The sequence below is a fragment of the Harpia harpyja genome, chromosome 6 (assembly GCF_026419915.1).
Source record: "Harpia harpyja isolate bHarHar1 chromosome 6, bHarHar1 primary haplotype, whole genome shotgun sequence".
NCBI classification, from domain to species: Eukaryota; Metazoa; Chordata; class Aves; order Accipitriformes; family Accipitridae; genus Harpia; species Harpia harpyja.
The window spans coordinates 47,385,811-47,405,976 of NC_068945.1; the positions used below are offsets into that span (position 1 = coordinate 47,385,811).

General features: G+C 36.8%; 1 protein-coding gene across 2 annotated transcripts in view; it reads right to left on the minus strand.

Moving 5' to 3' along the window:
* GRM8 (glutamate metabotropic receptor 8) overlaps positions 1-20,166 on the minus strand; it is a 364,871-nt gene that overhangs the window by 57,152 nt on the left and 287,553 nt on the right. For both annotated transcript variants that reach the window (XM_052790214.1, XM_052790213.1), the window contains exon 7: positions 16,583-16,719. In XM_052790214.1, coding sequence (XP_052646174.1) covers positions 16,583-16,719 — 137 coding nt within the window. The remainder of the gene's footprint in view (positions 1-16,582; positions 16,720-20,166) is intronic.

The window sequence follows — 20,166 nt, forward strand, 5'->3', positions numbered from 1 at the left end:
TAAATAGACATAAAAATCATCTCTATATGAGATATCTGCCTGATGGAGCTGCAATTTGCTTTACTTTCCAGCACTAAGACTCACAGTTCACTAAACCATTAAAATACAGACAAAATGCCATTTCATATCAAAACCAAGTAAACACCTCTATCCTTCATGAACATTACAAATGCAATTTCCTCTAATATCTAATAATAAAGCTAAAAATTAATGATGTGAGAACTGTGCTAAAACAAGATGAGATTTACATGACACAGTACAAGTAGTACATTCACATTCCTGGCACCGATGTTCTTCCAATAATCAAGCAACTCATTCATTTAGCAATGACCTCAGCAACCGGAGGAGACTGATCAAAAATGCTCTTAATAGGTCACATATAATTTCTGAACAATTTATGTGTACAAACCCGCTCTGTTTTCCATTCTTAATGATCATGGAAAAATCTATCACTTACATAATTCAGCAACCAGTGACAATGTAAAGGCACTTGGACAGTCTTCAGAAAGTTTATATCAAGGACATTGGTAGATAATATTTTAATGTTTCTGATTATGTTATATTGTCACTTGCAGGAATATTCATTTTTTAAATCTTTTCTCAGAGCTAGATATTTATTAAAAATAGTGAAACATATGTGTTTAAGGATATTACTATAATGAATGGAATTATACAAGATCTGGACAGAGGAATGCAAGTAGTGCATTCCACCAGACTTGTGGGAGCAGGCAAATATCTTTTTTTTGTAGTCAGTTAGCCAAGACTTTCAGAAGCATCAAGGCTCTCACATATAAATTCATACAGCTTTTAATAGATATTCAGATTCTTAGTTATAAAAATGACAAACAACTGAAATATCACCTCCAGCTGTCATTAAGAGTTGTTCTTATTTTTGTCTTGAGTTCCTAGAAGTATTTATCTTCTGACAAAAATGTTCATCAGAAGAGCATAGCAAGTGAGTGAATTAAGGTAATTTAGTCTAATATTTAGCTTTTTAAATTGTCTAATGCATCTATTCTCACAGTAAAAGTTCAAGTCTCTAATGTACCTTGTCCAGTCATGTAATCTCAACCATCAAAAACCAAAATTAAACTGAAACTGGTTCAACCAAAGTGAATTCATTATGAGTCTAAATATAATGATCATTGCATTCAGTCTGCCAGACAGACTTTATCCCTCTAGAGAAAAGCTGGACTAAACTTACAAATATTTAAGCAGGCACAGACTGAAGAAAAATAAGTCAAGGACAAAAAATACAGTTTTAAATTAAAATACAAAACAAAACCCAGAATGAATCCAAATTGTCAATGACAGTATAGAATCACTATCATTACCAAGTTTGCCATAATTGTTGTAAATTATTTACCTCATTCACTATACACAGATGTTTTCCTAACAACTGAGATGTCATTTTCTGGAATTTCAGGCATAGACATTCCTAGAGGTTTGCAAAGAACATGGGATCATATCTTTGGGTTTACCATATACTGGTTGAAAATTAATGCAGTTGAATATCAGTTTGAAGAGGAGTCTGAGAAGCTTGATCAGATGCAATGAACATTAAAGGACCAGTCTGAAATACTACAAGGAAAATGGTTCTTTCTCTTTTTCTTTAGGAACAGAAGCACAGGTTGTTGTTACAACTCAGATGGAGGCTGATTCCTCCTAACTGTGAATCCACCTGCCCCAAGTTCCTCCTAGGCACACCACTTACCATCTCTATCTCACAGCTTCCCTAAAGGAAAAACAAAGACAGTTAAATTTACTGTCATTTAAATTTTAATACCTATTTACATGCATGTATGTATAATTATATATATGCACGTATGATTTAAAATGACCTAGACTACAGGAAGGAAGGTGATAATTATATTATTTGAAAGCAGTGCTACAGAACAGTTAAACAACTTTGGTCTCTAAGCTTAGAGTTAGCCTACATGGCTCTGATACAGTGTGACTTTCTCGGTGACCTTAGGCAAATTATTTAACCTGCTTGAATCTCAACTTTGCAATTGGCTGGAGGGAAGCTGTCATGCAGGCAGGAGCAGTGGAAACACTTAAGTTTAAAATGTGGGTAAGAAGTTTAAGTAGCGATATAACTGATCTCCATCTCTCAGGTCTAGAAGGTTTTTTGCCCAGCAAGTACTTATATTTTAGGAAGCTTGCTTAAAACAATTTTTACTTTTAAAACTGAGCAATATTTTTTTCAAAGAATTAATACCAGAAACATCATAACAATTCTGTGCTTCCTCAGCATGTCAGAATCTTTCTTGTCATCTCCAGTTTCCCAGAACTACAATATTGTCAATCTCTGGAATTACTAAAGCTAAGAGAATGTACTTTTAATGTTCTGGTCATATTAACAAGTCATTCTCAGGTAGGGCAAAACAACTGAAGGGAAGGATGCTCTGAGGTAATACACACAAACAGAAAAGAGCGGTGTAAACAAATATAAAGCTTCTTATGCTCATAAACAGAAAAGGTTAAATACTAGCCTTGCTTTATCAACAGAAGTATGTTATTTAGTGTGCCGAGACTGTAATTTTACCTCAAAGAAACTAGCCTCGCTAGTTAAGTCATAAAATTCATGACTGCTGAATACTTACATAGAGGAGCATACCATGGAAACCTTAAAACAGGGAATAATTGTACCACTGTATCATAATCTACAGAGACTGTTTATTAGTGCTATACAGACTTTAAACCCCAGTCTTAAAATGCTAGCCTTTGAGTGGTTTGGGATCTGTTTATTTTACTTTTTTTTACTTTTACTTTTACCTTTCTCTACCTGTGGTTTGATTGGTACTGATGGGCTACAGCAGTGCTTACCCTAACAGACTCTTGGTACAAGGGTAGGAGGAACTGCAATATATTCCCTTCTTCAATTTGCCAAACACCAAACTTACTAATGTGCATGGAATACCTGGAAAACAACATTTTCTTTTCAGAGGCTTTGGGGAGTAGACTAGCACAAAGTGCAGTGATTAGCAGGTCATCAAGTAAACAGCCACTGTTACTACACTGTATAACTATGAGATGGAATTTTACAGCAATCTAGTAGGCACTTCAATATAAGCAAGATTTTTCTTTTCTTTCTTGGAAACATGAATCACAATTAATTTTTAAGCACCTGTTCCTGGAGATAGTCTTTTTATTTACAAATGAGGCCAAAGAACCAAAAATCCAAACAAACAAAAAAGCCCCACCACAATTATTTCCCTAAGAGTTTTATGACACAGAAATATATCCTATTCAAGATGACATCAGCAGACTTCAGATTTTTTGGAAGTGCCTTGCATGGTCTATTGTCTATATTTTGAAAATATGTAATTACTATCAATGGATCAGACTGCAAATCAGGTTTCCAAAGTTATTCTTTATGCAGAGCATTTTCACATTGACAATCTCTATCACATATACTTACCTAGAGGTCCTCACTGCCCTTACATGCACCTGACATGCACTGGGAGAGATTTTAATGAGCATTTATATATATATAACTTATGATGTACACACAAGGATTGAAGTCATCATACACTACCAAAAGCAGACTGTGCCATAACTTTGCTTATAATTAAGCATGTTAAAAAACCCTCAAATTAAAAAAACCAAACTTGTCAGATTTCAGTTCTTTTTCGAAAATGCTGTTTTGAGAGGAAACCTTCCACCATTGCCCCTTTTTGTCAAGTGATAGGTTTTGACCAGCTCTAGTACTAAGGCCATTTGAACCACAAGGCTTGGGAGTACATTTTTCTTCCTGCAGTTGATCATGCAGAAATAGCCTGCAAGCACACTTAAAAAAATTTAGTGCTTTGAGAAAAGAAAAGGAGTCTAGTTCCGGCAAAGGGTTTTTTAACATCACTTTCATTGTGCCGTTTCTCAGTTCTGCCCAAGGTCCATATGATCACTAATTTAATGGACTAGTTGCATTTCTTGATGAAACTTTTAATAGCCATAACAAACACTCTCCCTCCCAAATCTGTTGTTTTATTTACAGTTACCTAAGTTAAATTTCGAGTTGGCCTGTCCCAAGTCCGGTGCTCCATAGCTACTATATTTCCCTCCAATCTGTGTCAGATGCCTTTCGTTCCCAATGGTGCTCAGATTCTCCCCCACTTCACAGCTCAGAAGAAACACAAGGGGTTAAGCACAGCTGCCATTTGACTTTAATGGAATTTTATTTAGATTTTTTTTCTTTAATTTGAAGACTAATTCATTTAATAAATCCATTGTTTAATGAAAAAATTGTCACCATTACATGCTTTTAATCATTCTATTGGTTTAAAGGTGAGTTTCTTTATCAAAACAAGAAGCTGCTGTCCCCAAACACCTTCATGATGCCCTGCAAAAAAATGTACTGGGCTAGACCGTCAGCAGATTTAGATCAGTCCACTAACTTCAGTAGAGTTATGCTAACAAGGTCATGACCCATACACATACTCAACATTACTTAAGAAGATGACCTGTCACCCTTTTTGTTATCTTTAATATTTCATTATTTTAAAACTAGAAATTAGCCAATCAGAAGAAGCCTCAGTTCAGTATGAAAAAAAATATATTGATGTGTTTGTTTTAGTTTTAATCCTGGCTCATTATTTCTAAATAGTTTAATCTATTTTGCATTTCTTGATCAGTGCAAAAGATGCTGTGCATATGAAACTGAAGAATGGATGCCTCTAAATTCCAACCTGCACAACGTTTCCTACAAAATAATACCAATACACAAATAATATATTCTTTTTATTCCCACTCTGCTCACAGACCAAGACTTCAATTGCACTAAGGGACATACAAATCTGCAAGAAAAAATGATGGTCTCGATCCTAAAGAATTCACAGTCAAACCATAAGACAAAGGAGAGCAGAGTATCAGCATAATACAGAAAAGGACATCCTAAATACAGTAAGGCAACACTGAGCAGCGTGATAGTCAGCAGCCATAGCATACCTCCAAACAGATGCTTTATAAGGAAATTGTAGCAAAAAGGTTTTTAATGAGGGAACTGAAAGAAGAGAGCAGGGGAATTTTGCATCCATCTCTTCAGCTTTCCATCCAAGCGTAAGCAGCAGCAAGACGGAAAGCACAAAGGCAATAACTTCATCACGGACCTCTCAAAGAGTAACAGAAAGCAGAGCTGGAATATCTTGTGATCCTGTGCTTCTCGCTTTCTAAACAGTGTTTCAGCAAAGTGAAGCACTTGAAATTTTGAGCAAAGTTGCCCTCACCTCAGCAACCTTGTGCCTTAATTGACTGTGACAGAGGAACAGACAAGCTCAGTTGAAATGTAGGGATCAAGTTTATTTCCCTGTCTCAAGAAAAGAGGCACTATACCTAAACCGTTCCTGACATACTTGTCCAACCTGGTTTTAGGAAAAAAAGCAGTTAATAAGTGTAGTACATTCTATCCTGAAGCACTGCAAAATCCTAAACACTGAGACATATGTTTTGATATTACTCTAAGGTGGTTTTCCACTATAATAGCTCATATCTTCTTCGCAAGCTCCTCTTAGTGAACAGGCAGATCTTTCCATTATAATAATTTTGAATTTTCAGCACTACATAAACAAAAGAAAATCACATTGGCCCTTTAAACACAGTTCCAGCAAGGTAAGAAAATCACATATAAAAAGTCTGAAAGTCTAAGCTGGTTCAGAACTGGCAGAAAACAGACTGTGTTTTATATGAGATTTTCAGCAGCAGGGGAAGAGCAATCTCTGCCAAGTCTATACTGCTGCTTAGAATGAAGAGTCAATAATTAAATTGAAAATTCAGCGGAGAGAGTGATCTGGCAGGCACAAAACAAGCATGTGAAAGAAGCTTAAGCTAGAGAAAATGCCACACAGCACATTTAGTCAGAAAAAAAAGGAAAAAAAATCCTTGTTACTAAGGAACGAAAGATGAACACATTCAAAACGAGAGTACTTCAGGAAGACAGGGGTTTTCATATGGACTGAACATATTGAGATTTATTCTACAATACTTAAAGAACTGACTTGGAAGACAGAAAGCTCTTGAGACTTTATGGCAAAGTATGGAGAACTTGCAGATAGGAAACCCAGTGCTTATGCTCAGAAAAGAGGGGAAAAGCAGAAGCCAGGGAATTATCAATCATTCAGTTTAACTTGAATTCTCAGAAAAATCCTGAAAGAAATAAACAAACACGTTTCAAAAACACAGAGAAAACAAACAAGACAAATAACAGCCAAAAGGGATCTGTCAACAATGAGCTGTCACATTTCCTTCAGTGAGAGGGTAACAGGCATCGCGGATGAGAGGCAAGCAGCTAGGTGTCATTTATCTCAACATTAGAAAGATTTTTGACACCATCTCAAATTACACTCTCAGTCATAAGCAACCTATTGAAACAGATCTAGCCCCTAAGGGCTAGGTGCAAATTATATCAGAAAGCTGTGGGAAGATAAAATTTGCCATTGATTCACTGTCAGGATGGAAGATGGTACAGGGTGGGACCTGGAAAGGTCTATACTTAGTCTGCTATTATTCAATACTTGTAATAAGCACTCAATGCAGTTTGGATGATAAAATAGAGTATATGGTGATCAAATTTGGGCAATAACACTGGAAAAGGTTGAAGCTATGGTGAAGGTCAGGACACTTATTCCAAATGATACTGCAGACAGTCTGAAAAAAAGGAGCATGCAGTTTAACAGGGACAACTAACAGGTAGCACATTATGGGTCAGGAAGGACAAAGAGAGAGCAGCTCTTCAGAAAAAAGAGATCGCAGGGCTCTGGTGGATTATAATATGTTGAACCAATGTCATACTGTTGCAAAAGGGGCAAATGCCATCCTGAGAAACACAGATAGAGAAAATAATCTTTCCCCTCTACTCTGCACTCATGAATACATGAAATGGTGTTTCTCCTGTACTCTGCACTAGAGAGAGTTCAGCCAGAGCACTTTGTGAAGGCTGGATCTTTGGGTTTCAGTTTGAAGGGGAATCAAATAGGAAGTCCAGAGGAAATCAGCAAAGATCAGAAGTGTGTCTAGAAAACATGATCTATGTGACTAAATTGAACAAATTCAGGTTGTATAGCCTGAAGAAATAACACAGCCTAGGGGGTGAAACAACAGTCTTCGAATACATGAAAAAGATGAGGATGTGCTTGGTGTATACTGAATAAAATAAGAAATAATGGGCTTAAATTATAGCAATGAGAGTAAAGTCCGGTATTTATAAGAGTGATACAGGTAGTTAAAAAATGGAAGAGAATGCCTTCAGAGGCTGTAAAGTCTTCATGCTTGGAGTAACATAAGTATAGAAGATGCTAACTTTATGCAAGGGCTAAATAGTCTCTTGAGATCCCTTTTGCTGTCTTCTATAGTGCTAGGGCAGATTTCAGGTACTAAAGATTTTGAGCACAAAGAAAAAACCTAACATCATAACTAGGCCAGGTAAATAGAAAAATTTCAATGTATTCTCATGACAGCTAAATTCTTTAGACTGCCTTTTGTGGTTTTACAGAATACCTATTTAAGAAACCAATTTTTTTGTATTTATAGGAATAAAGTAAATAAGAAATGCTGATGATTGTACTTTTCCTACTTCTTGGCTAATTAATGATGCATTTTAAATATTTTTATGGGCAGAGCTGCTGTATTGCTTCTGGTTACAGGGAAAAAGCTTCTCTGAAAAATGGTAGAGAAAGAAGGCCTAAGTAAAAGAAATCACCACTGTCACAATAGTAAACTGTTTTCCACATAGACATAAAGCAACATAAATCAGTTTGGGAAGTATTAAGCAGCTCTCATGTAAAAAAAGTCCAATCTGGAGTCCTATATGTGAATGGAAAGTTCTCCAAGTATTCATAGAAAAGTTGTCCTTACCTACTAATGTGATGCAGAACCTGAAGCAAAAGAAGATCCTAAATAAGTAACCAAGTTTATAAACTAATAAATCTGTCATGGCGTTCTTCTAGAGCTCTTGCTAGATACATACACAGTCTTGCATTCACTCAGGAAACTTAGAGTGTAGGAGTCCAGTTGCTTGTATCCCTCCCAGCATTTGCTCAAGGCATACAGGAAATCTACCTACCAGCAAATCAAACAAAACAAACAAAAAAAAGCCAGAAAAATTAAAAAATGATGGCAGAAGGAGATCTCGGGAGTACTCCCCGGGCCCCACCTCTGATTCAACTCTGCAAAATCAGTCTGTACTGCTCACCTGCTCCAACCAGCCCATAGCACTGGAGATTGCCCAGCCTCCCAGGCAATGCAGCCCAGTACTTAATTATCCTCATCATTAGAATCTTCCAGCATGTCTGGGTTAAATCTCTCTTACTGTAATTCAAGTCCACTACTTCTCCTAATAGCCAAATTAACAATGACTAACAGTTTGTTCTTTTTCTGAATAACCTTTTACCTATTGAAAGAGATTAATGTAACTCCCCTCAATTCAGTCTTCTCCAGACTAAACAATCCTAGTTTGCTCAACCTTTCCCTACAGGCATACTTTTAGATGGCTGATCATTATCACTGCTTGCAGCTGGACTCTCTCCAGCTACTCTACTTTTCCAAGTGAAGTCACAGTTCTGCTACAAGGTCATAGCACTGGGGAAGAAAACAGATGGATTACATCACTAGTCTAAGAGTTCCTTGCTGCAATGGCCTCTGGCAATGTAAATCTCAGTTAACCATTCCAAAGACATTGCTTAGCTTTATGCCTATGCTTTCCATAAAGGAGGTTTTGCTTCAATTTGTGGAGTTACTGGAAACATTACTGCAATCCTCCCTATTTGATCCAGTCATTCCCAGCACATCCTATTGTCCCACTCAACACTAAATCTGTTTACTGTGAGCTGAAGTTAATAATGAGATTAGCTATGCATTCTTTATTCCCTGCCTTAAGCTGTACTATCACAATATCACCACTAAAACCAGTGATACCATTTTGGAAATGCGGAAAATAATTCACTCCCTGTGTTTAAATAACTTAAAAAAAAGTGTTTGGGGATTTATCAGCATGAAAAGTCCTGGATAAATATTAGATGACTATCCTAAAGAAATGAAATTAATACTGCTGCAAGATGAAGAGAAATTGCAACGAAGCAAACAGAAAAAATAATCATACAGTAATGTTCTGCTAACTGCTGGTTATTCTCTTTCATCAGATCATAACCACTGAATGTCTCTTTTGTTTCCCATTTAATGATTTTTAATTTACTAGTAGACTTCCATTATGTAACACAAATGAACAATAATTAAAGTAATTTAATCTACCATTGTTGCTTTTAAGCATGAACATTTTGCTTCTAGGTTTAATGGGCAGCTCAATCTTCAAATTATAATACGTACATAAATTTATGTGGGGGAGAGGAGAAAGATGGAAGAGACTGGGGACGAAACATGGTGATACTCCATGTTTCACACTGGTACCTCACAAAGCAATTCACTGCAGACTTGCTGCCAACCATGCATAATCCAAGCTACCTGCTACATCCAGTAGCTGTTTGTCTATGCTAAAAGTCACTACGCTAGCTGGTACCAGGGGAGCCGCTAACCCTGCTCTGAAGTCCCATACATGAATGCGGAACTCTCCAGGAATATATATAAAAGCTCCTGATTTTTCATTGGTCTATCACCACACAGTTGTTTTTATTGTGAAAGAGAAAAGAATATTTTAAAACACAAGTGATTTATTTTATTTGTCATGCATGGCAAGGCCTCCTTTCTGGTTTTTTGAAAAAACAAGAATACTCTATGGTCCTGTTAGTTATCACTATTTAAAGAACAGTTCAGTCTAATCACAACACTTCTTACAAAAGATGACAACAAAAAACTATAAAATATCTACCATCCACTCAAGAATCTTGTGGAAAATCCACAGCCAAGCGTGCAACTGCAACCCCATGCTTCATTTGAGAAACCTGACTTTCACTCACCCTGACAAGGTGGGAAAAAATCCCTATTCATCCTAACTCTCAAGCAGAGGCTGTTTCATTGGCAATCTGGTATCATTCTAATGAAGAACAAATGGTTATCCAAGTTCAGGATATTTTCTTAGCAGCTCTCTTTTTTCCATTTTCTTTTTTTCTCTAGAGAATCAGTCAAGAAGTCTGTTTCATTGAGGAAAAAAAAAAGACTATTAGGAACACCAAAGTAAAAATCTTTAAAAGGAAGACAAGTTGTCATTCTTCTTGGGTTCCTATAAGATCATTGGCTTTTGAATCCAAGTTCTGTTTTGATTTTCAGTCATGTCTGAAATAGCATCTGTTCTACTACAGGCACGTCTTAAAACCATTTAATGCTTTTTCAACATCTGTATTCAGCTTATTTCTCTCCCATCCCAAAGTAATTTTTTTAAGAATAATACCATCTGTAATCTTTCAAAATCATAAAATCCCAATTTTATTCCATGTTTTGTGTGTTTTGTTGGCTTGTCTAAAATTTGCATTCACTGTAGCCTACTGTTGACTGACTTCTTCAGTCTAGCATTGGTCCTTAGTGACTACAAGTCTCATATTGACCTCAGACTGACAGTAAAGAAGAATAAATCCTGAGTCATACTTATTGACCAGTGCTAAGATCAGGATTAGCTTTGTAAAACCTATGTAGCCTTCTAAAAACCATAATAGTCTCTCCCTACTTTCAGCCCTGTGTAGAATGAAGGAAGACAGCAATATAATTTTGAGAAGAAGAATAGAAGAACCTAAAACATTTTTTCTTGTCTCATTGAGTTTTATTTTTAACCCAGCATCAACAATTTTCAGGCAGATAACATGGATGGAGTGTAAGTTTGAACTCTACTGCCCTATTACATATGGGCAGAAGAGCACCCTGCAGGCAGTATGATTGTCATATTTTGTTTATAGATATAATCATATACAGCACTAAGTGCTCCGGTTGTATATTTCACTGTAGTGTGTTCTTTTGTTAAACACAGGGCTTAGGTTCAGCAATTCGAAAACATCTATCAATTATATAATAGCTACCACAGGAAAAAAGAGGCTCTCTGGCTTCTTTAATGAAATATAGTGGCCTACAGCAAAGCTTGAAACTTATTTGCTGCAGTTAGAGAAAACATCAGAAGCTTCTTGAATCATTTTCTTTTACCATGTCACAAGAAAGGGAACTAATGCATTTTGAATCTGTTACTTCCAAAAAGAATTCACTAATGTCAGTGTTGATAGTTTCCTTCAGGATTAGATACATAATTTACAAGAGTCCTAGAAAAGAAGAGAAATCAAATACTGATTCAAATCTTTTTTTTTGTGATATGGCTGCCTGAAGGGAAGCTCATTGTCAATGAGGGGTTCCCAATTTTTACTAGTTCACCAAACACTGTGCTTAGGGCTGATGATGATTATGGCTGTCTCTCTGATAGTTCATCACATCAGTGTAATTTTAATTTATCGTTTTCTTAGTCATAAATCAAGACCATTACAGAAAAATGGATGCCCCTGAGTCATTTATATCCTCAGTGCATACACTCCATAAATCTGAAAGCTTATGCATCCTATTATTTCTAAGAGAATGTTAAAAATCTGTTATTGTAAAATTTCTCTTGCCTTACAACAGAACTGTTGTGCTCTGGTGAAAAAAACAAAACAAAACAAAACAAAACAAAACAAACACAAGTGAATTCTGTCTTAAAAATGTCACTGTTTTCACTTGAAAGATACAGTGTTTTGATATGTTTTGTTTTTTTCTTAAGGAATAATATCACATAAATGGATATCCACTTAAACTTTTTAACTGCATCAGCTAAATACCTGATTCTGAAAGCACCAATAATTGTGTCTGCCTGAAGTCCCATCAATCAAAATTACTAACTTGGAAGAATATGGATTTGGATCTGCATATTTTTTCAGATTAGAATCTTTAAACACAGATTTTGGTAGACCAAAACAATGCATAAGCTTGAAATGAAAACTGACAATGCTTTAAACTATATTAAAAAGGATTTTTTTTAAAAGTCAAAATATTAGATTTTAAAATTTGTAAACATTTCAACTTTTCTTTTTCCAACTGGCATTTAGGTTTCAAAATAGAACATTTTTAAAGAGGGGAAAAAAGTCCCTCAGAAATTAAGCAGAACAAACTGAATGGGTTCTTAAGGAAAGGGAACTGAGAAAGTTGTTATTAAAAATTTAGGACTGGGACTATTTCCGTTTACTGCCACAAGCCACCAGTCAACATCTTGATCTAGCCCTTATTACAACACGTGCAATACAGAACACAGTTTCTAAGAGGGAATTCATTATTAATCACAAAAGGAAGTTGATTTCAAATCGTAAGTGCCAGGAGAAGCAAACTTGTTTTTAACAACTTTCCTCCTACAGAGACTGCATGGTTGAGAGCTCAAATTTGCTAAACCCACACATTTGTAGGGAACTTTTACATGAGACATCGTATGCAAAATACTGTTGCAATGTGAATAAAACATAACTTTTGCAGAAACAGCTACCTTTTCCTGGATTTTTATTCATTATGAAACCCAGAATATTTTTGAAAGAAAGCATTTTAACTATCAGAGTTTCCTGAAAAATGTTACCTTCTTCTACTGATAAAGAAAATGAAGAAAGAAAACAACAGAAAACCCTCACAGTTAATGTGTAGTCAATGATCAGAAGTTCTAAGGCAATTATTTTTTCTTTCAAAGTGATACTAAAAATTTTTAGGGTCTGGTTATTTCCAGTACATTAAGATTATTGAAAGTCAGGCAACCTTAGAGAGTAAAAGGACTTTAAAAGGGGTGTAAATCTACATTGTCAGAATCACGTAAAATGATAACAGTACAAAAAACAATCAGGTTCTTTGAGATTATAGTTTGATGTTTCTAAACATCTGCTTTCAGAGTTTCCTTGCATCTGTCAAAGACTGAGATACCTTATTCAAACTGAAGAATCACACAAAAATTTAAAATTTTTAAGATTCTGACTCTTTTTTAATTTAACTTCTATACTGGATCTCTCAGCATTGTCACGCATGTGTTTGTTTTGTAAGAATTGGAAGAGTAGTACTGATCAGTAATCGTGAAGTTCTTGTATCTGGAAGCTAGGGCTGCTTCAGAGGAAATCTGAAAGGTCAGTCTGCCTAAAGAAGAGCATTAATTACTGAGGACTACAGGGAGAAACCAGCATCGCAGCTAGGAGGGTCTCTGCAGCTGGCGAAGCCTGCTGACAAAAAGCCCCTTAGGGAGCATGATACAGAGTCTATCTAGCCAGAGTCAGCATTTTCTGCCCAAAGGCAAAGCCAGCAATGCACCAGGAAAGGAACCTTGACCACAAGGACCCTGCAGAGACAGTGAAAACTTTGAGGAACCAGAGGCATCAGCAGAGGAATCCTGAATCCTGAGGGTCGGGGGCAGGGGCAGGACCAGGGCTGGCCACTGGGTGAGCAGCCATAGCCCGCACAACAGAGACCTGCAGCCAAAACCTGACAGAGAAAATATCAAAGAGCATCCTAAGGAAAAGGAAAACAAAAAGGAAGTGGAGAAAAATAATTTAAAAAAAAAAATCAGAAAGAAAAAAGGAAACCTTTTGATTCAGTTATTTAGATACAAGGTGTGTTCTAATCTTAGTTATATTAATTGTTCCAAAGGTTGAACTGTACTACAAACCTGGTACTTTCATGATTTATTTTTCTGTCATGGAAAATAAATAGATGAATAAAAGCTATAAATTTTCTGAAGCACAATACCAGCTGTATACATGAACACAATCATGAATACATCATAGCTACAACATGTTACCACACAATTTGAGGAAGAAGTAACTGTAAAAACAGGAGTAGAAGTGTCTATAAAGGATATCTAGCTGACAGAATCATTAAAAATCAGTGTTACACGTGTCTTCATTAAGAGGAAACTGCAGGACAAAGAAGGAAACAGTGGGAAAAGTATTGTATTTTAAAAGCATCTCCTTTATAGAACAGCAGGGTAAAAAGTGCTCTGCCATCTTAATACTGCTTTGCCTTCAATAAATATAGATGTTTTCACCGAAACCAATGAAAACATCCACTGTGTTCCCTCTGATTCATTGGCAATCAAAGGCACTACCTAATTTGCAATATGATGATTTGGAGTATTGACAATCATTCACAAAGATTACTTGGTTTAAGTACGTTTTGTCTAGTGAGAGGAGGCAACAGCTTTGCCACTGCAGATCATCATGTGGCATAACTACTATCGACACGTGCTATGTAAGTTTAGTGAATATAGAAACAGATGGAAATGAACTGTATCACCCCTGTTATGACTTCCTTCTTCACTGTTAGCATACCAGCGCCTGCAGACTCTGATGGAGACCAGCATCCAGCATCTCAAGCCCTGACAATCTTTAAGAAATAAATCCCAGTCGTCCCTTTAGAAATCTTCCTGGCTTTAGATAAAGATGAGTAAGTCGAGAAACAGGAGTGAAAGATAGGGAGAGAAACATCTTGCTGCATCGGTCCCGTCGCACCGTGCACGAGGGGACTGAGCCCTGTGTGCCTGCTCGCACCCTGGTCCGTGTGAGCACGGGCTGTGCAGCAGAGCAGAGGGCAGTGGGATGAGAGCAGGGCCATGGCAGGAGGCTGGGAGCAGAAACACCCTCTGCGGAGCAGTGTGCCAGCCTTTTCACATCTCCACAACTCCGCACGCTAGACAGAGCTCGCCCGCAAATTTGGACAACCAGTTGTATCCAGCGCGTGAGGTCGTGGAGGTGAAAAAAAAAACAGATGAAAAAAGAGAAGCAAGGAACATCCTAACACATCCATTCTTAATGAGAGTTAACAAGGGGTGTCCTTAGATAAATCCTGTCCTGTTAGCTTTGTGGTCAATGTGGTTAGCATGGTGTGGTCTGGGTAGCAGCCAGTCTAATCATATTTCAGAGAACTCCCTGGAGTACACATACATCAGACAGAAATAATGGGACTGAAAAGCTACAGGCTTAATGAAAAATTTAGCAGTCTAGGGGGGGATAGAAAAAGGCAGATTGGAATTACATTAAAATTGAAGCAAATTCTAAGGTAGCTTTTAGCTACTACTATGTAACTGCTATGTTAGTACTAACATTTGTGCAAAATGTGTGTTAGCAGTTTTTCAGCTCGCCTAACAAACACTAACTTTTCAGAAAACTGTAGCAATTATAAAGAACTGGAATGCATGCCATAATAGTTATGATAAGGGTCTAACTCTAGTGTTTTCCAGAAATTACTACTTAGTATTAATCGTTAAACTTGTTTAACCATTTTTTTCTATTCTTGCCTTTCACAGACAGATATCAGGTTAGTGGAGGGAGATAACACTGCCACACAGTCTGCTACACACAGTTTCTGTTGATAGGGTTTTTTCTATTTGGGCAGAAGAATTAAATAAATGAGGCCTTGCCAAGTAGTTATAGATATTAAATGGTAGATATGGTAAAGTGGTTTAACAGCTGTGGCTGAAAATGGGGAGCTATCATATGTGTTGCTGCGGGTAGCACTCAGATAATTATTGCAAAGTAGTCTCAACAGGAGAATCATTTGTAAATATTTACTACACTGTCTTTGTTACTCTTCTTCAGGAACCTCTCACATGGAAAACCAGAGATGTTTGAAACCTGCTTTTTGTGGTTTGATTAAAGTAACTGCATAAACTCCCTTTGGTGAATCTAATCATCAATTCACACTGTTGCCCTTCTCATCAGCCCTTAGCAAAACAACACTTGATATTTCACGTTTGCAGAGCTACCCAAATGGCTAACACACCTCAACAAGTAAGCCCTTTAAATATTGCACAGATAACAAGGAAACAATTTAACTTCATTTTGCTTTTCTCATGATTGTAACTCTTCTCGCATGGAGCCATCTTCTGACAGAAGGAAGTGCCTTGGACCCAACAACTTCTCAAGTTACAGCTGTGGCTTGATGCTTAGCTGTCATACAAATATTGCATATTATATTCTCTGAATCTTATTGGGATGGCGATTTTCAAAGCACATATAATTCCATGCACAGGTGGGACTTAACTACCACAAAACTTGCAGAACATATTAAGGTAGCAATTAGAAACACCCGCTAAGGATAGGTTAAGTTGTTGTGCCTTTTGTTTCTTCTGCTATTAAGTAATATGGAATTATATTAATCCTAGTTAACTACACAGAAAAACTCCAAATTCTCCCTTTATATTCAAGAAATACTTTTATTGCAGTAGTTCACCATCCCCGTGTTTCAACTAAATCAGAAGTGGTTAGAGAGTCCAAACTTCTCTTTTACTAAATACATTTCCATCCCCTTATATTATTTTAAATACCTGGGCAATATACATGTACCCATCATTTTGTCTGACACCCTCTTTTGAGGGATGAGTTCCTATTTCCCCACCTAACTTAATAATCAGTCTGAGGAATATCAGATATATAATGATTCTAAAATATCATTTAAAGGAGCAGGTAAATACACAACCTACTTTAAAATATAAAGAATTTGGTTCAGGTTGTTGTGCTACCTTTTACTGTCTTCTCACAAAGAGAATGGAAGAGCTCTCTTCTGCCAACTGACAGAGAATAAATCATCAACATTTTTTAAATGTTTTGAAATAATATAATACTCAATGAGTATTCTCCAATGTCAGCATCATAATCAAACTAGTACTTACATTTAGATGAAGTTGGTTAGTCCATTGACCAATTACTTTGTATTCTGCACTCTTGTTAGTGATTTGATATTGAAAAATATCATAGCGTCCAGGAGCATCTCCATTTTCATTGAAGATAACAGGTGTTCCAGCACTCCCTGAAAAAAAATTAAAAAGCAATTAGGATAAATACCTTTAAAGCAATTTTCCAGAAAATAGATTTTGGAGGAAAAATACTAATTAGAGATTGAGCAGGTTCTTTGTAATGCAAGACTAGTATGGTAATAAATCCAGAAACCTCTGTGGCAGGTACACCTGACCTGATAGAGACTGAAACATCTCGACTGCTGAAAAGAAAGAGTTAAAACTAGAAGCCACGGTTTAGGGGTTGAGCTGCCTGGCCTGGTGGTCACATACACACCTTGGCCGGTGACCACCATCTCCTCCACACTTCTGTCAGGGCATAGGAAAGGCAAGGCCCTTCGGTCAACAGACAAGGCCCTCAGCCAATGCAACGCCTTGGTCAAAGACAAATTTCCAGACCGCTGACCATCTATGACCAAGAGCCCTGGTTCGACTTAGGGTATAAATGGAGCCCGCCAGAAGACCCTTTCAAGCCAGTCTTCCTCAGAGCAGTGGGTCTGCAGTTGGAGGCTGTCCCCTTAGACTGTGATGCTGACTAAGGAAACTCTCTGGTGTTGAGTGCCTCGTCTTATCAGTGAGTGATCGTGTATTTTGAGTCATCATTCTAAGCTTAGATTTCATTATTGTTCATGTAGTAATAGTTCCCCAACTGACATCTTGAACCTGTAAATAAGTTGTGTTTGTTGCAGTGTTTACAACCTAATACTCCCGTCCAGTCTGGCTGTTATATCTCAATACCGCATAATGTCCCTGTTCAATTTGACCGTTACATTTTGCTATCATTAAAGAACATTGACTTTTGAAATACACCGCTACCTGTCTGGTGTTTCTGCAACTACCTCACAAAGAGAAAATATGTTATCATCATCACAAAAACTACTTTATCTATAAGTTAATTAAAACAATTTAGAAAGATAATCTTTTGCAATGTTTTTGTTTGGTTGGTTGTTTTTTCATGTGTGTGTCTATTACAGAACATTAGGAAATTCTGTGATAAAACAGAAGTGGAGAAGCTCCTTTTAACTTGCAGAAGGGCACAATTTCACTTTAGAATGTGAATGCAGTGCAGTAGGCACAAAATAGCAATCTTGTAATGAACTTGATAAAGAATTTTGCTGTTAAGTATGAAAATAAAATCAATATCATCAACTTAGAAGCCAACACTCATAAAAGACCTTGAGATGCAAATGTCTAAATCTGGCCACAGTTAATGTGATCAGTTTCTAGCACTGACCACCTGTGTAAAAGTGTTTTATCAAAATAAATTAAGGATAACAGCTGTGCTTGTTGCTCTCTCGTCTATACATGACACTGCCTTACAGAAAGGTCCATTGCGGAAGCTGTCAAAAGTTATAAATTGACACTCTGTTCTTACTTCGATCAACAAAATGTTCAAAGATTGAAAACTACATGTCTACCTTGGCAACCAGGCCAGCCAAATTAGAACACATTTTGATGAATTCCCTCAAGGTGAGATCAAGGATCTGCACTCCTACAGAGACTTTTCAAAAACTACACAAAGAATATGATTTTCACCCATGCCCCAAGTTCATATGCATAAATGAATCTTACTTATAGTTGAGGTCCAGTGAAGACAAATTTAAGTATGTTAAAGTTCTATTTCAGTTACTGGAGAATGAAATCTACCTTTACTGGGGAAAAAACCCAAACCACCACAAAATCCAGCCCCAATGTTTTCACTTTCTACATATGAACAACCTAGAAAGGGAGAATATTCAGCTCATAGTAAATTGGTACAGCATTAACCTAGAGGCCCTAAGTCCACTATGAGTGGTTTCTAGAGAATGCCAAAAAAAGCCTGAAATTCTGGGTACATATCAAGTAGAAGCTAGCCAGCAGAAGTGGCAACAACAATCTACATACCCCAGAATTTCAGCATAAATACTTCTTCTTGTATGTCTGTCTGTCTCCCACAAAGTATTTTGTTCTCTTGTTTGGTATAGCAGCTTTCATACAAAACTGATATCCAGTGAAATAAACAGTGCTTTGAGAGTGACAAGTGGCACATTAACTACTGTGCCAATTTCACAGTTCTGGCAGCAAAAGTCTGGCTGCAAAAATTAGATGTGAGCAACCATGGAAGAGGAGTATCAAAAAATTATGTGTGATAAAGACTAAAGACCCCATGAAGACACAAGAGACTCAACACAAAATTTTGTAAAGCTCTTCATGCTTTGCTCCCAATTCATTTGACAGAATGAAGGGCAAGAAAAATGCCAGTCTGCAGTCTTTCAAGCAATGAAATTATTCTTCACTGCTCAAAAAACAGGTTGATCCAATAAATTTCTTCCACCTAATAAACACATACTCAACTCTTGCTGGTATGTAGGTAACCTTCAAAATATTACTCTCAAGTAATGATGGAATTCATCTTTCCACTCAGCAGCATTTGAAGAGCTCATGGAAAGAACAGGTATCTTTTACCAACAGATATGAAATGTCCTTTGTATCCCTTAAGACTAATGGGAACTTCAGACGTTCTTATGCTCAGCAATAACAGTGTGAGCTTATAATCTATTGCTGGTTTTGGAAATATCATGTACGAAGAGACAGACTATAGTACAGGCCAGAACCATCTTTCTCTTTGATGTAGTGGTGTTCTCAGCTAGAGCATAACAGCATCTCACGCTGTGCACCTCAGTAGACAGGGACAGAGCATCCTGCTGAATTCAGCTGCCACTCCAACTGAGTCCAACAAGATCTTTCTCCTATAGCAGAAGTTAAAACAAACTTTGCCAAGTTAATAAAATTAAGCTTGTTAAAAGCTGAATAAGTAACAGAAGATTCAGACTCCCATACATTGGGAAGACCACACTATCCCTCTGTTGAATAGCAGATTTAGAAAGTACCATAACAGTCACAGCGCCTGCTGTAAAGTAAATTTGATTATGTTCTAGCAATGCTGCCATAACTAGTAGATACTGTTAGCAAGCAGTACCAGACCCTTATTTTCATCTATGTCTTATATCTTTTGACTTCTATATGTCTTTTAGTTCATTGTTGCTTTGTGAAATGAAACATGTAATGGACCTAAAACAAGGAGGTATGCATGGCTGGATTGTGTAAATAAACATTAGCTACATAACCAAGAAAGAAAAGCTTAAAATCTTTTGAAGAAAAACTGGGGATTTTACCAAGGGTTCCCAAAATTATGAATGCAAGATGGTAGCAGAAGCCTTGAAAGTGTAAGGACAGAATGAAACTAGAGGTCTCAAGGCTATAAACAAATCACCAATGGTTAATTAGTGTTCTTAAAAAAATGTTGATCTCATCTGAAGAAAAATATACCCTAGTGGACGACCCTGATGAATAGTTCATCTGGGAATGGATAGTCCACAAAATGAAAAGGTTTTCCAAGAAAATATACTTTGTTCGATAGTTCATCAAATTAAAGTGAATACTTCCTGGAAAAAATGGTTAACACTGTACAGAGATCAGAT